At 46.6% G+C, this 15,579-nt stretch overlaps 1 protein-coding gene across 1 annotated transcript in view; it reads right to left on the minus strand.

The window, feature by feature from the left end:
- The window catches only part of LOC126187827 (ubiquitin-conjugating enzyme E2-22 kDa), a 104,124-nt gene extending 90,386 nt beyond the window's left edge, over window positions 1-13,738 (minus strand). The window contains exon 1 of the mRNA XM_049929125.1: window positions 13,521-13,738. Coding sequence (XP_049785082.1) covers window positions 13,521-13,583 — 63 coding nt within the window. The 5' untranslated portion in view covers window positions 13,584-13,738. The remainder of the gene's footprint in view (window positions 1-13,520) is intronic.
- Window positions 13,739-15,579: the final 1,841 nt, after the last annotated feature.

Genomic DNA, 15,579 nt, shown 5'->3' on the forward strand with positions numbered 1-15,579 from the left:
CTAAAGTATGGCCTTTTGCAAATTGTTGTAGCGTTCTTTTGTCTTCTATTTCTTGGCATCAGTTTGCCAATCACTACTGTTGCCTCACCTGAAACTGTACATTTAGCAAACTGTCCCATCTTGTGATGATAACATGTTCCACATGATTTTTGTTGAAGTTCAACCTTACTTTTCATCCCTTCACTGAATCGACTCTAAAATATAACAAGGTGTCCTTGTGGATAAACGTGTACTCTTTCCAGTGGTGCTAGAAAGAAGAACTTCTGAAATGACCCTTTTGCAATATTTGTTGGTTGGTTGGTTGGTTGGTTTGGGGGGGATTAAAGGGACCAGACTGCGATGGTCATCGGTCCCTTTTTCCAAAAAAAAGGGAAACCACCCAAAGAGAATAAAAAACGAACAACAGGAAAGACGTCAGACGACACAGGACAAGAAATACTCCTACAGAGATCAGACGAAACAAATTAAAATCACACAGAGTGTGACAGTGGTTGGCCGACCATAGAGATAAAAAGGAAAAGCCAACCACCGAGAACACATTAAAAACTCAGCGTAAAATCGTAGGCCAATGGCCAGAATCAACACAAAAGAACAGAACAAACACTCAGAGTAAATAATACAAACCCCCTGCCCGAATAAAACGGAAAACTAAGTCAGCCATACCAGGGTCATCACATAAGAGGGCAGGGAGCGTATCAGGCAGCGCAAATGTCTGCCTGACCACAGCTAAAAGGGGGCAGGCCAACAAAATGTGGGCCACTGTCAAAGCCGCCCCGCAGCGACATACAGGAGGGTCCTCCCGGCGCAGTAAATAACTGTGTGTCAGGTGGGAGTGGCCAATGCGGAGCCGACAAAGGACGACAGAGTCCCTGCGGTTGGCTCGCAGGGATGACCGCCACACAGTCGTCGTCTCCTTGATGGCACGGAGTTTATTGGGCATGATCCGATTGCGCCATTCAGCGTCCCAAAGCGCAAAAACGTTTCGGTGGAGGACTGCCCGCAAATCAGTCTCTGGGAGGCCAACGTCCAGAGACTGTTTACTCGTGGCCTCTTTCGCCAGGCGGTCAACATGTTCATTGCCCGGGATACCGACATGACCGGGAGTCCACACAAAGACCACAGAGCGGCCGCAACGCGCAAGAGTATGCAGGGACTCATGGATGGCCATCACCAGACGAGAACGAGGAAAACACTGGTCGAGAGCTCGTAAACCGCTCAGGGAATCGCTACAGATAACGAAGGACTCACCTGAGCAGGAGCGGATATACTCTAGGGCACGAAAGATGGCGACTAGCTCAGCAGTGTAAACGCTGCAGCCAGCCGCCAAGGACCGTTGTTCGGAATGGTCCCCTAGAGTTAGCGCATACCCGACACGACCAGCAACCATCGAACCGTCGGTGTAAACAATTCCAGAGCCCTGATACGTAGCCAGGATGGAATAAAAGCGGCGGCGGAAGGCCTCTGGAGGGACCGAGTCCTTCGAGCCCTGTGCCAAGTCGAGCCGAAGGCAAGGGCGAGGAACACACCACGGGGGTGTACGCAGAGGCGCCCGGAAAGGAGGTGGAACTGGGAAAAACCCAAGCCCGCAGAGAAGCTCCTTGATGCGTACGGCGATCGGACAACCCGACCGGGGCCGACGGTCGGGCAGATGGACGACTGACTGCGGGAACAAGACACGATAATTTGGATGCCCAGGCAAGCTAAAAACATGGGCAGCATAAGCGGCCAGCAAACGTTGGCGTCGGAACCGCAGTGGAGGTACACCTGCCTCCACTAGGACGCTGTCCACAGGGCTGGTGCGGAAAGCACCAGTGGCAAGGCGTATCCCGCTGTGGAGAATTGGGTCCAGCACCCGCAACGCAGATGGGGATGCTGAGCCATAAGCTAGGCACCCATAATCCAGGCGAGACTGGATTAACGCCTGGTAGAGCCGCAACAGGGTAGATCGGTCGGCGCCCCAGCGGGTGTGGCTCAAACAACGCAGGGCGTTGAGATGCCGCCAACACGCTTGTTTAAGCTGCCGGATATGAGGCAGCCAAGTCAACCGGGCATCAAAAAGGACACCGAAAAACCTGTGGGTCTCCACCACAGCAAGAAGTTCGTAGGCAAGATAAAGCCGCGGCTCAGGATGGACCGTTCGGCGCCGGCAGAAATGCATAACGCGGGTCTTGGCAGCCGAAAACTGAAAACCACGCGCTACAGCCCAAGACTGCGCCTTGCGGATTGCGCCCTGTAGCTGACGTTCAGCTGCTGCAATGCTAATAGAACTATAGTAAAGACAGAAGTCGTCAGCATACAGGGAAGCGGAGACAGAATTTCCTACTGCCGCAGCGAGACCGTTTATTGCAATTAAAACAGGCAGACACTGAGGACAGAGCCCTGGGGTACCCCGTTCTCCTGGACGAGGGAGGAACTATACGAGGCCGCGACTTGCACGCGGAAGGTACGATACGACAGAAAATTTCTGATAAAGATCGGCAGAGGGCCCCGAAGACCCCATCCATGAAGCGTAGAAAGGATGTGATGACGCCATGTCGTATCGTACGCCTTCCACATGTCGAAAAAGACAGCGACCAGGTGCTGACGGCGGGCAAAGGCTGTGCGGATGGCCGACTCAAGGCTCACCAGATTGTCGGTGGCGGAGCGGCCTTTACGGAACCCACCCTGAGACGGAGCCAGAAGGCCCCGAGACTCCAGCACCCAATTTAAGCGCCGGCTCACCATCCGTTCAAGCAACTTGCAAAGAACGTTGGTGAGACTAATGGGACGGTAGCTGTCCACCTCCAGAGGGTTCGTTCCAGGTTTCAAAATGGGGATGACAATACTTTCCCGCCATTGCGACGGAAACTCACCCTCGACCCAGAGACGGTTGTAAAGGTCGAGGAGGCGTCGCTTGCAGTCCACTGAAAGGTGTTTCAGCATCTGACAGTGGATGCGATCTGGCCCGGGAGCGGTATCAGGGCAAGCGGCAAGGGCACTCTGAAATTCCCACTCACTGAATGGAGCGTTGTAGGGTTCAGAAGCGTTGGTGCGAAAAGAAAGGCTCCGACGTTCCATCCGCTCTTTAATGGAGCGGAAGGCCTGGGGGTAATTCGCAGAAGCGGAACTCATAGCAAAATGCTCTGCTAAGCGGTTTGCAATGACGTCGGAGTCAGTACAAACTGCTCCATTCAGTGAGAGCGCAGGGACGCTGGCAGGGGTCCGATAGCCGAAGACCCGTCGAATCTTGGCCCAGACCTGCGATGGAGTGACATGGAGTCCAATGGTGGACACATACCGCTCCCAGCACTCCTTCTTGCCTTGGCGGATAAGGAGGCGGGCCCGCGCACGCAGCCGTTTGAAGGCGATAAGGTGGTCCATGGAGGGATGTCGCTTGTGACGCTGGAGCGCCCGCCGGCGATCTTTAATCGCTTCAGCGATCTCAGGCGACCACCAAGGCACAGCCCTCCGCCGAGGGGACCCAGAAGAACGGGGAATGGCAGACTCGGCGGCAGTGACGATGCCGGCGGTGACCGATGTAACCACCGCATCAATGGCATCAGTTGAGAGAGGCTCAATAGCGGCAGTGGAGGAGAACAAGTCCCAGTCAGCCTTATTCATAGCCCATCTGCTAGGGCGCCCAGAAGAGTGACGCTGTGGTAGTGACAGAAAAATCGGAAAGTGGTCACTACCACACAGGTCGTCATGCACACTCCAGTGGACAGATGGTAAGAGGCTAGGGCTACAGATTGAAAGGTCAATGGCGGAGTAGGTGCCATGCGCCACACTGAAGTGTGTGGAGGCACCATCATTCAAAATCGAGAGATCGAGCTGCGACAATAAATGCTCAACGGTGGCGCCTCGACCTGTTGCCACTGACCCACCCCACAGAGGGTTATGGGCGTTAAAGTCGCCCAGTAATAAGAAAGGTGGCGGCAATTGGGCTATCAGCGCAGCCAGGACATGCTGCGCGACATCACCCTCCGGTGGAAGGTAAAGACTGCAGACGGTAAGAGCCTGCGGCGTCCACACCCGAACAGCGACAGCCTCTAAAGCTGTTTGTAGAGGGACAGACTCGCTGTGAAGAGAGTTAAGGACATAGATGCAGACGCCACCAGACACCCTTTCATAAGCTGCTCGGTTCTTATAATAACCCCGATAGCCACGGAGGGCGGGGGTGCGCATTGCTGGAAACCAAGTTTCCTGCAGAGCAATGCAGAGGAAAGGGTGAAGGATGATAAGTTGGCGGAGCTCAGCTAGATGGTGGAAGAAACCGCTGCAGTTCCACTGGAGGATGGTTTTGTCCATGGCTGAGAAAGGCGTGCCGGGACTGGGACGGCAGATTACGCCGCTGGGTCACCTGCTGCCTCCGATTGAGCACCCGTGCTAGTGCTATTGCTATTCACGGCGTCTGAGGGACCGGCGAGATCGAGGTCCTCAGCGGACGCCAGAATCTCCACCTCGTCCTCAGACGCAAAGCTAGAAGGTAGCGATGGGGTGGCTACCACCGCGCGTTCCTTGGGCTTAGAGCTGCTCTTCTTTGATTTCTCACGCTGCTCCTTGGGTTTAACTGGCTGGGAGGGCTTCACCGATTCAGTCTCCGGGACTGAGGAGGATCGGGAAGCCCTTCGACCTGCAGATTGTGGGCACTTACGCCACTGTCGATCGTCAGCCTTCCCGCCGGTGGAAACCTGGGAAGGGAGGGACCCAAGGGACCCCTTGCGAGCGTGAGAAGCCGAAGAAGTTGGACACTTCTCCGGCTTAGAAGCGGGGACCGACGTCCCCGATGGGGGGGATGGTGTTGCTCCTGAGGTAGGTGGCACAGGAGCAACCCGGTGGGTAGAGCCCCCCACTGGCAAGGGGGCAGGAGGAGTTGTACCACTCGTCGATCCGGTCGGAAGGCGCGAAACTGATGGGGCTAGCACAGGTGTTGTAGCAGCGGCGTAGGAAGTTGTCATTCGCACTGGATGTAATCGGTCGTATTTCCGTTTGGCCTCAGTATAAGTCAGTCGGTCCAGGGTCTTATATTCCATGATTTTGCGCTCTTTCTGGAATATTCTGCAGTCTGGCGAGCAAGGTGAATGGTGCTCCCCGCAGTTGACGCAGATGGGAGGCGGGGTACATGGAGTATCGGGATGAGATGGGCGTCCGCAATCTCGACATGTGAGGCTGGAAGTGCAGCGGGAAGACATATGGCCGAACTTCCAGCACTTGAAGCACCGCATCGGGGGAGGGATATAGGGCTTGACGTCACATCGGTAGACCATCACCTTGACCTTTTCCGGTAACGTATCACCCTCGAAGGCCAAGATGAAGGCACCGGTAGCAACCTGATTGTCCCTCGGACCCCGATGAACGCGCCGGACGAAATGAACACCTCTACGTTCTAAGTTGGCGCGCAGCTCGTCATCAGACTGCAAAAGGAGGTCCCTATGGAAAATAACACCCTGGACCATATTTAAACTCTTATGTGGAGTAATAGTAACGTTAACATCCCCCAACTTGTCACAAGCAAGTAAGCTGCGTGACTGGGCGGAGGATGCCGTTTGTATCAGTACTGAGCCAGAGCGCATTTTAGACAAGCCCTCCACCTCCCCAAACTTGTCCTCTAAATGCTCGACGAAGAACTGAGGCTTTGTGGAGAGAAAAGACTCCCCATCAGCTCTCGTGCAAACTAAGAATCGGGGCGAATAACTGTTACCTCCATCCTGGGACTTACGCTCTTCCCACGGTGTGGCCAGGGAGGGGAACGTTTTCGGATCGTACTTCTGAGCATTAAATTGAGCCCGAGAACGCTTAGAGACTGCTGGCGGCTGGCCGCCAGCGAGAGATGATGTACCACGCTTCATTGCGGGTCATCCGCCCTGATGCCACCTACTCCGACCAAGGGCCCTCCCCACGGGCGCCACCCAGCCACAGCAAAGGCCACCTGGCAGGATGGCCGTTGCCGGGAGTCCTGATACCCCAGGAGGATAGGCATCTACTCCTTGGCATACGTGGGGAGTTAACGGCGCAGGCATCAGTAGAGCGATCCCTGTGTTGTCAGGGGGCTACAACCAAGAGGGTACATGGCGGCCCCACCACAACGGACTGGCTACCGTGCTGGATCTTAGGTGCAAAACTGTCCAAGGTCGTCGTCGCAGTTAAAAGAAACACTGCAGAGGGCAGCGTGGTAATCGCACCCAGGGACGTATCCCCGCCCTAAAGATCGAAAACGAGCGGGACACCATTGCAACGACGTGAAAGCCGGCTAAAGGTCTAATTGCACGACGGATACAGTGCACCATGTAAGGCGCCCTTCCCCAATTGGCTCGCTCTTCGGAATAATTTAGAAAGATGGAGGTCAAACCCGAGAGGGGACCATCACATAAGGCTAAAACATGTGAGACTCCTTTTAGTCGCCTCTTACGACAGGCAGGAATACCGCGGGCCTATTCTAACCCCCGAACCCGCAGGGGGGTCTACTTCGTTAGAGTGACAAGTCAAATAATATGATGGTGTGTGTACTGAAGGTCTTACAGTACGCACACCACACCTTCTCTCTGGAGAATCCTGCAGTCTGACAAGCAAGGCGAATGGTGCTCTCCGCAGTTGACACAGATAGTAGGTGGGGTACAGGGAGTATTGAGATGTAAAGACGATCCACAGTCCCAACGAATGACGCTGGAAGTACAGTGGGAAGACATGGCCGAACTTCCAGCACTTAAAGCACCACATCAGGGGAGGGATATATGGCTTTACATCACAGCGTAGACCATCACCTTGGCCCTCAAAGGACAAGATGAAGGCACTGGAGCCAACCTGATTATCCCTTGGACACCAGTGGACGCGCAGGTGAAACGGACACCTCGCCGCTCTAAATTGGTGCACAGCACATCGTCAGACTGCAAAAGAAGGTCCCTTTGAAATATGATACCCTGGACCATATTTAAGCTCTTATGGGGCATGATGGAAAGAGAAACATCCCCAGCTTGTCACAGGCAAGTAGTGCCCATGACTGGCTGTTTTGATGAAGACCGACCCTGACCGCATTTTGGACAAGCCCTCCATCTCCCCAAACTTGTCCCCTAAATGCTCCACAAAAATCAGAGGTTTCATTGACAAGAAAGATTCCCCATCAACTCTCCTTCATTCAAGGTACCGGGGTGAATAAGCTTCGCTGCCATCCTTAGCCTGGTGTTCCTCCAATGGTGTGGCCGGCGGGAGGGGGACGATTTGGGTTCGTATTTCTTAGCATTGAAGTTAGACCTTGACCACTTGGAGACTGCTGATGTTTGTTGACCACCAGCAAGAGATGACATACTACACTTCACGGCGTGTCAACCACCCTGATGCCACCCACTCTGACCAGGGGCCCTCCCCACAGGCACCACCCAGCCGCAACAAAGGTCACTCGGCATCTACATCTACATTTATACTCCGCAAGCCACCCAACAGTGTGTGGCGGAGGGCACTTTACGTGCCACTGTCCTTACCTCCCTTTCCTGTTCCAGTCACGTATGGTTCGCGGGAAGAACGACTGTCTGAAAGCCTCCGTGTGTGCTCTAATCTCTCTAATTTTATATTCGTGATCTCCACAGTAGGTATAAGTAGGGGGAAGCAATATATTCGATACCTCATCCAGAAACGCACCCTCTCGAAACCTGGCGAGCAAGTTACACCGCGATGCAGAGCACCTCTCTTGCAGAGTCTGCCACTTGAGTTTGTTAAATATCTCCGTAACGCCCTCACGCTTACCAAATAACCCTGTGACGAAATGCGCCGCTCTTCTTTGGATCTGCTCTATCTCCTCTGTCAACCCGATCTGGTACGGATCCTACACTGATGAGCAATACTCAAGTATAGGTCGAACGAGTGTTTTGTAAGCCACCTCCTTTGTTGATGGACTACATTTTCTAAGGACTCTCCCAATGAATCTCAACCTGGTGCCCGCCTTACCAACAATTAATTTTATACGATCATTCCACTTCAAATCGTTCCGCACGCATACTCCCAGATATTTTACAGAAGTAACTGCTACCAGTGTTTGTTCCGCTATCATATAATCATACAATAAAGGATCCTTCTTTTTATGTATTCGCAATACATTACATTTGTCTATGTTAAGGGGCAGTTGCCACTCCCTGCACCAAGTGCCTATCTGCTGCAGATCTTCCTGCATTTCGCTACAATTTTCTAATGCTGCAACTTTTCTGTATACTACAGCATCATCCGCGAAAAGCCGCATGGAACTTCCAAGCCACTGCTGGGAGTCCCAATGCCCCAGGGTGAGGGGCATCTACTCCTTGGCATACGTGGGGAGTTAATGGTGCAGGCAATAGAAGAGCGATCCGTGTGGTCAGGGAGCTACAACCAACAGGGTACAGGGCAGCCCTACCATAATGAGCTGGCTACCGTGCTGGATACCAGGCGCAAAAGAGCTAAGAAGTCCATTATCAACAAATTTTGAAAAATGGAGGTCAAACCCTACAGGGGACCATCAAATAAAGGCCAAAATGTTTGAGACTCCTTTTAGTCGCCTCTTATGACAGGCAGGAATACCTCGGGCCTATTCTAACAACCAGACCCGCATGGGGGAGTTTACTGATGGCTATAAGAGAGAGTGTAGGCTCAATACTGTGCTCTGAGGATCACCATCTCTTGGACCTATGGGGAACTGAGGGATGCACTGACTACCACACATGAACAGTAGAGGAAACAAAAAGCTGTGGTAAAAAAAAATGGTAAAACATTCCAGAAATCCCAACCGTGAAGAAAGGTTAAGATGTGGTTGATGCCAGGCAGTATCACACGCCTTATGCAAAATGAAACAGACAGCAATAAGATGATGATGTTGGAGGCATGCAGTATGTCATTCCCAACTATATTAGGTGTTCAGTTATGGGCCAGTCCTCCAGGAAGTCACACTAATGGGTGGACAACGGGATGTGTGATTAAAGGGTACAGCACAACTGATGTTCCAATTTATTGAACAATTTGTGTAAAATTTTTGTAAGACCGATTGGTCTGTCGCTGTCAATGGTAACTAAGTGTTTGCCTGGCCTTGGGACTGGGATGATGGTACTGCCCCATGACTTAGAGGAGAATTCCTCTCTAACCAGATACGACTGGTAACCATAAATAGGTAGCATTTATGATCCATTTTGAAGTGCAAAATCATTTGACTGTGAATTGAGACACGGTGTTAGGCCTTGCTGAGAATTCTACACAATCTTCATTCATTCCACGGCTCAAGGCAGTTTACAGTAAAAGAAACTCATCATTCACCCACTATTTACACACTTGTGAAGTTGTGTAATAGGAAGCAGAGGGTGATGTAACTGTCAAGTGGTATGCAAAGCTTTCAGCAAGGACAGATGAGTCTGTAGATACTGTCATTAAGTAAGAGGCCGGGGGCAATCGTTTGCCATTAGCGGACAAATAGATCATGCAGCTTGGCCAATACCTGGGAGGAAGACAATAATTCCTGATGAGGCTGCATAAAAGACTTCAGCAAAGTCATCTGTGATGACATTGCCGATTATACCTGAACTAAAGTTATCTCACAAATGCCCAGCACGGTAGCTGGCTGGTTTAGTTAGTTACATGTTCCATAGATAGTCTGAATGATTCTTTTATCGAACTGCTGTGGAATGAGTCAGTTTACAGAATATGTACCGAAGTAGTATTAATATTACTAAACACATCATTTTTAATCCTACTTGTGCGACTCCATTTCTCAAATCGAAATTTATCCATGGAATAGAATGAGTTGTCCAGGAGAAATGATTTTAGGTTAGATTTAAAACCTACCTGTCAGACATTTTATGTTACTGGGCAATGATCAAACATTTTAATTGCTGCAATTGAATTCCTTTGTGAGCCATGGCAACTTAATAACGGGTAATAATGATAATTTTTTCCCGTAGTGAAAAAGTATGGACATCATTGTTGTTCTCAAACTGTGATGGATTATTTATTGCGAGTTTCATTAGCAAATATATGTATTATGACAGTGCAGTTAAAATGCCCAACTCCTTGACGAGTTACCTATATGACAACTGTGAGCGAATACTGTATATTACTCTTACTGCCCGTTTTTGTGCAATTAATACTTTCTAATAGGTTAGTTAACACAGAAAATAGTTGCATAAGATGTTACTGAGCAGAAATATGCAAAATATGTCAGGAAGTTTATTTGTTTGCTTCCAAGACTAGCAATTATATGAAGAGCATACACAGCCGAACTTAACTGTTTGTGAAACTCAGCAATATTCTTCCTGTACAAGTTTTCATCAATTCATCAATGTGTAAGTGTCCACCAAAAAATTTGGAGCATTCTACCCTATTTGCCGACTCCAATTCATGTGCTACATCAATTGTTGGTATGACTAGCTGTTGTACAGAACTGAATATACTGTGTTTCCTCAAAATTTAGAATGCCCATTTTCAGAGTATTACTTATATCTGAAAAAGATCATTAACAATCTCTTTTGCGACTTGCTGTCTTCTGGCATTTATTATAACACTAGTACTGTCTGGGGAAGTGGGGGGGAGGGAGGCTTGATTAATAGTGGCATGGAAGTGACAAGTACATCAAAAGTGATCATCTTCACAGAGATTTTTGCGCATGAGAAGTGCGATGATCTGCACTAAAACAAAGTGGCAAGTGGTTTCATCATTGAGATTAGCGGTAGAAATTAGAGAGTAGTTGCTCCATCGGGAGACCGCTTCCAGACTGCCTGATGCTCCCTCACACTGAAATCCCCAAGTGGGTGGAAGACTGGAGGGAGTTGTTGCCCTCTAGCTGATCACCTCAGGATATTATTTCTCTATCAAAAGGTGCATTAATATTGCGGAAGGTGAAAGTAGTGGTTATCTGAACCACCACAGCGATTACTACTACAGATGCAAAAAAGGCACCTTCTCGCTATGAACATCAGTGAGAATGAGCATACAGAGTCCTCCTGATGGCCCCCTGTGTGTGGCACAGTTTATACCAACTGTAGGAACAGTAATTTATGAGGGTAGGATAGGGATTGGTAGAGAGCTGTTTTTCTTATAGGGCTATGCCGACTGTCAACAGTAGGAATAGTAATGTATGAAGGTATAGGGCTATGCTGAATGCTGACTGTCAAGTAGGATGGCAATAACTGTTGCAGTTCAGAGAGATGTCAATAATACCAATTAAAATTTCACTGAATGATCACTCTGCGGGTGGGTTTGTGGAGGGGGGGACCAAAATGGTGGGTCATGACCCAGAATAGCATTTTGCACTGATTGAGATGGTAAAATATGTACGAGCATGGTGTGCAAATCAGGTGAGATAGAGGCTCCAGTGCCACACAGGTCATCGGAATCGCCATCGGCTTGAACTTTTAAAAATATTCTCAGAGCTGACAAGTGTGGGTGCAAATCTGCAACCAATGAAGAATGTGGCACTCCGTGGTCCACTGGCTCTTTGAAATTGACTTCACACTCCACCTGGTCTTAAATGTTGTCTTGCTGAGTCTCAGGAAACACTGAAAGAGAAATGTGATCAGTTTTGGAGCTCACTTTAAACTTGTTCCTGTTTTTAATTGGCTGTTTAGCATTTGGGACAGGTGATGATGCTGCATTTTGAATTACAGAATTTTTCTTTACTTTTTCTTCTGGTCAAGTATGAACAGTGATCTTCATAGACACAGTTCTCTGGTTGTATCCACCAGTATTTTTCACAGTCTGATTACCTTAGGAGTGCACAAATTTGTTGCCGAGATGAATGATTTTATATGTCTAGGTTATGTAGGAAGGCAACAACTCCATTGAGACATAAAAAAAAAAAACCAATGAATGGGAATATAAAATAAAGATTGTGATAACTGATTCATCTGTAGCATACACAGGGATTTACAGTCACTCCACTGTGAAGGAGGCATTCAATATAAAGAAGAGATTATTATGTGGCACACTAGACGAAAGTCTGAGGTAAAGACTTGGCAGGTGTTTTACCTGGAGCGTGGCACTCTACAGGGCATAAACATGGACAGTGAGATGAGATAATGAGAAACGGCTGGAAGCATTTGATATGTGGGTGCAGTGGAGAATGAAGAGGATAAGCTGGATGGAAAAGTAAGTGTTGGAAATTGTTGGTGAGAGAAGAAGACTGATACAGGTTATAAGAGAAAGGAAGAACAACTGGATGGGACATTCAATGAGGTGGGAATGCCTACTGACACTTTGGAAGGTCTAGTTCATGAAAGGAGACTGAAAGCAAGGAAGAGATACAAGACGATAGATGACATAAAGGCAAGTAGAAATTACGCAATCTGAAGAGGATGGCCGAAGACGGAGTAACTGGAGTTATCATTTGAAAATCTGCCTCTTCTTGGTGAAAAGTCTGCATTTTATAACAGGGATGCCTCCAACGAATATTTCTATGCACAATGTTTGCAAGTTTCATATATTAGCAAGGATAAATGAAGGGGCTCTGTTCCAGACTTTATTTTTTTTTATCAAGGGGGAAGAAACCTCACACTAAAGGTCCTACTGGACCTTACAGCCTTAAACATTCATGGGAGAATATGTACACAAACTGGAATATGTTACTTTTCATACAATGAATAAACAATACAATCTATTAAAATACAGAGCGTAACTGTATAAGATTAGAATCAATGCATGTAAGTGGATATTACTGCAGCAATCACAAATGATTTGTGATGAGTAACAAAGCTACTTAAAGTGGCTAGTGTTCTAACACACAGTGCCCAACGAGTGAAAGGGTTAGCATTATTTCCGATATGTAAGATCAAGAAACTTGCACGTCTACCAAGTACACGACTGCCTTGATTAAAAAATGACAATGACCTTCAAATCTTCACAGCGTTGTAGCTCCAAGAGTCAATGAACGTCTGCCTGCAATATCATAAATAACAGTTCCCGACTTAAGTGTGTGCGTTTATAAATAAAATGATCATGTGGCTACATCATTTCATCCCCTAAGGATCAAGCCTACTCTACAGTAATCATGTGGCTACATCATTTCATCCCCTAAGGATCAAGTCTTCTCTACAGTAATTCACTTTACATAAGCAACATGAAAAGCTATATATACGACTACTACTATATGGACAAAGAGGTTCCAACGCACCAAAACACATGATTGTAGCCAATGTTAGTTCACTAAAAAACATAAATTTCATCTCTTGCATCTGTTTACACGGCGACTGAACTATCAGGAGCACTTCTAGCGATACGTACGAAAGCGCGTTAACAGTGGATTTCCTCAGTGTCATATGCCGTTCTATATTTCCATATATTTCCACAACTATGCACTGTGATCTATTAATACAGTTAGGCATGTTGCTCGCCACCCTTTCACAAATAACTCATGATAGAATAACGCCTTTAAATCCATTGCGTTCCTGCGTGTGAAAGTAGGTCAGCATACAAAAACAAACTAGGTGGAGGTTTATGACACTATAATATCCACAGACTGTAAACACAAATTGGCAAACTTCAGTTCTGATAAACATATCTCAAACAATATTCGTCATATATTAAACATAACTAGAATTTACCTCTTCACTTTTAATGACTTCTTTGAATTCTCGCTTGATTCTCTGTGCAGCAATGTTCGCCATTTCACAAAATTAAAATATACATTAACCTGGTCGTTAATCACACAGTTTAAGATACACTAAATAATTTAAACACGCAACATCACCCAACGAACAACTTCCACTACACATAATATTTTCTGCAAGCACAGATACACGCTTAGCCAAAGATGTATGCAAAGATGATGTATCGGAACACCAAACAAATGCGTAATCGAAACAATATTCCTCAACGTTTCTAGAAACAACCAAAATTAACACCTATCTTTGTTGATAGAGGCAACGGAATAAACAACGATACTCTGAAAAGCAAATGTGTTGTTATAGAAATGTATCTATGAAATAGGGCCTTATCAATGCAAATAAGCCAATTGTTAAATAAATTAAAGGTAATTCACACTGGACGTCAAAAGAATGAACGTAAGGCGACGTCATCCTAAACTAAAGACAATGTTGTTTCACTAAGCCCAGAACCAAATGATGAGAGGGTAGTTCTGAGATATCACCCACGATTCAAAGTGTTGAAATACTGCATCAGAGTTGAGGTACTAGCATCATAGCGGATGTCCTCAACAAAGTTTCCATGGTACAATGCTTGGAAATGAAACTTCAGAAAAAGTGCCTTCCAGACATTTTAAAACATTGACGTTTATCTGTTAGAGAAAATATGGACATACAAACACACCAAACAACTTTTAGAAGAAAATATATAGAGTCTTTCTATCTTATCCAGTGTATTCGCCGTTAAAAAAGGTTATATACGGCCAGTTCCCAGTTCACACTGGCCATCGCTTCCCGTCACGTTACATCATGACACCGTCTCCTTAGAATGTATTCACACTGTCCGTCACATCATGTCACGCCAATTCGTTTAGTCCAGTACCAAAAAATGGAAGTTAGGTTATAGGTTACTATCATCTATACAAAAAGTCGGATACAGTATCGGTATTCAGAAACTAGTAACGATGAAGTTTATTAATGGCCAAAGCAAACTTCATAAAGTTAGTTCCTGAGCAGTTTTCCGTGGTAAAGTGCTGAAACTGAAGCAACATTTCAAAACATTGACATTTATTTTCTAGCGAAAACATATACATACAAACACATCTAACAATATTTATATGAGAATAAATAGAGCCTGTTTACCTTGGTTATTGTATTTTTTCATTATATAATTGTAACATCATAAAACAGCTACATATTTCACCTTCATTAGAGATGACTTAAAACGTTATTTAATAAAAACTCTTTCACAAACGTATGTTCTTACTTGTATAAAGTGTGGGAATAAGCTCTGTTGAGTTATTGTAAAACATAAACAATTTTCACTTTCGGATATCTGAACTTATGGAAGAACACTCTATGGAAAAAATGATCAATTTGTCATAGGATATTTGCAGTTTGTAACGAAAACAAAGCACAAAAACAAAATAAATATTAAGAAGACACAAAAGCACAACTACAACATGAATGAGTGTGCCGAAAATGGGTTAACTTCCGATCTTAGCAGACGGCAACACCGTCAAAAGTTTCTTCTGGAAAACACCTGACAAGATGTGACGGTCGGTTAACGGCTTTTGTGAATGCTGCCACTTGAAACGCATTGTGAAATGCTTTAGCGTGACGTGTAGGCCAGTGTAGATTGGCCTTTAAAGAAAGCTATTCGTCAGTTTATGTTCTTATTGATGCACGGTGCAGGCTTTTCGTTATTAAAGATGTAATAAAACCTAAACATTTTTTCGCTCCCAGGTACTATTAGTATATCTAGCGACTTCTGTGGAAGAACATTCATGGAAAAAGTATCCAAGTCGTCATGGGACAACTCACATTCCACCTCAATCCACTTAGTCAAGTGTGACTCGAACTTAAATTACTTTTTCAAAGTACTTTATTTAATTTATCCACATGTCACTTCTCCGAATTTTATATAATCACCTGTAGGAAATATACTGCCCTATATATGACAAATTCAGTTGAGGTATGATGATATTTGCCTCATCCAAGGACAGCATTCAGTGGCATT

Source organism: Schistocerca cancellata, chromosome 5, assembly GCF_023864275.1.
Source record: "Schistocerca cancellata isolate TAMUIC-IGC-003103 chromosome 5, iqSchCanc2.1, whole genome shotgun sequence".
Classification (NCBI taxonomy): domain Eukaryota; kingdom Metazoa; phylum Arthropoda; class Insecta; order Orthoptera; family Acrididae; genus Schistocerca; species Schistocerca cancellata.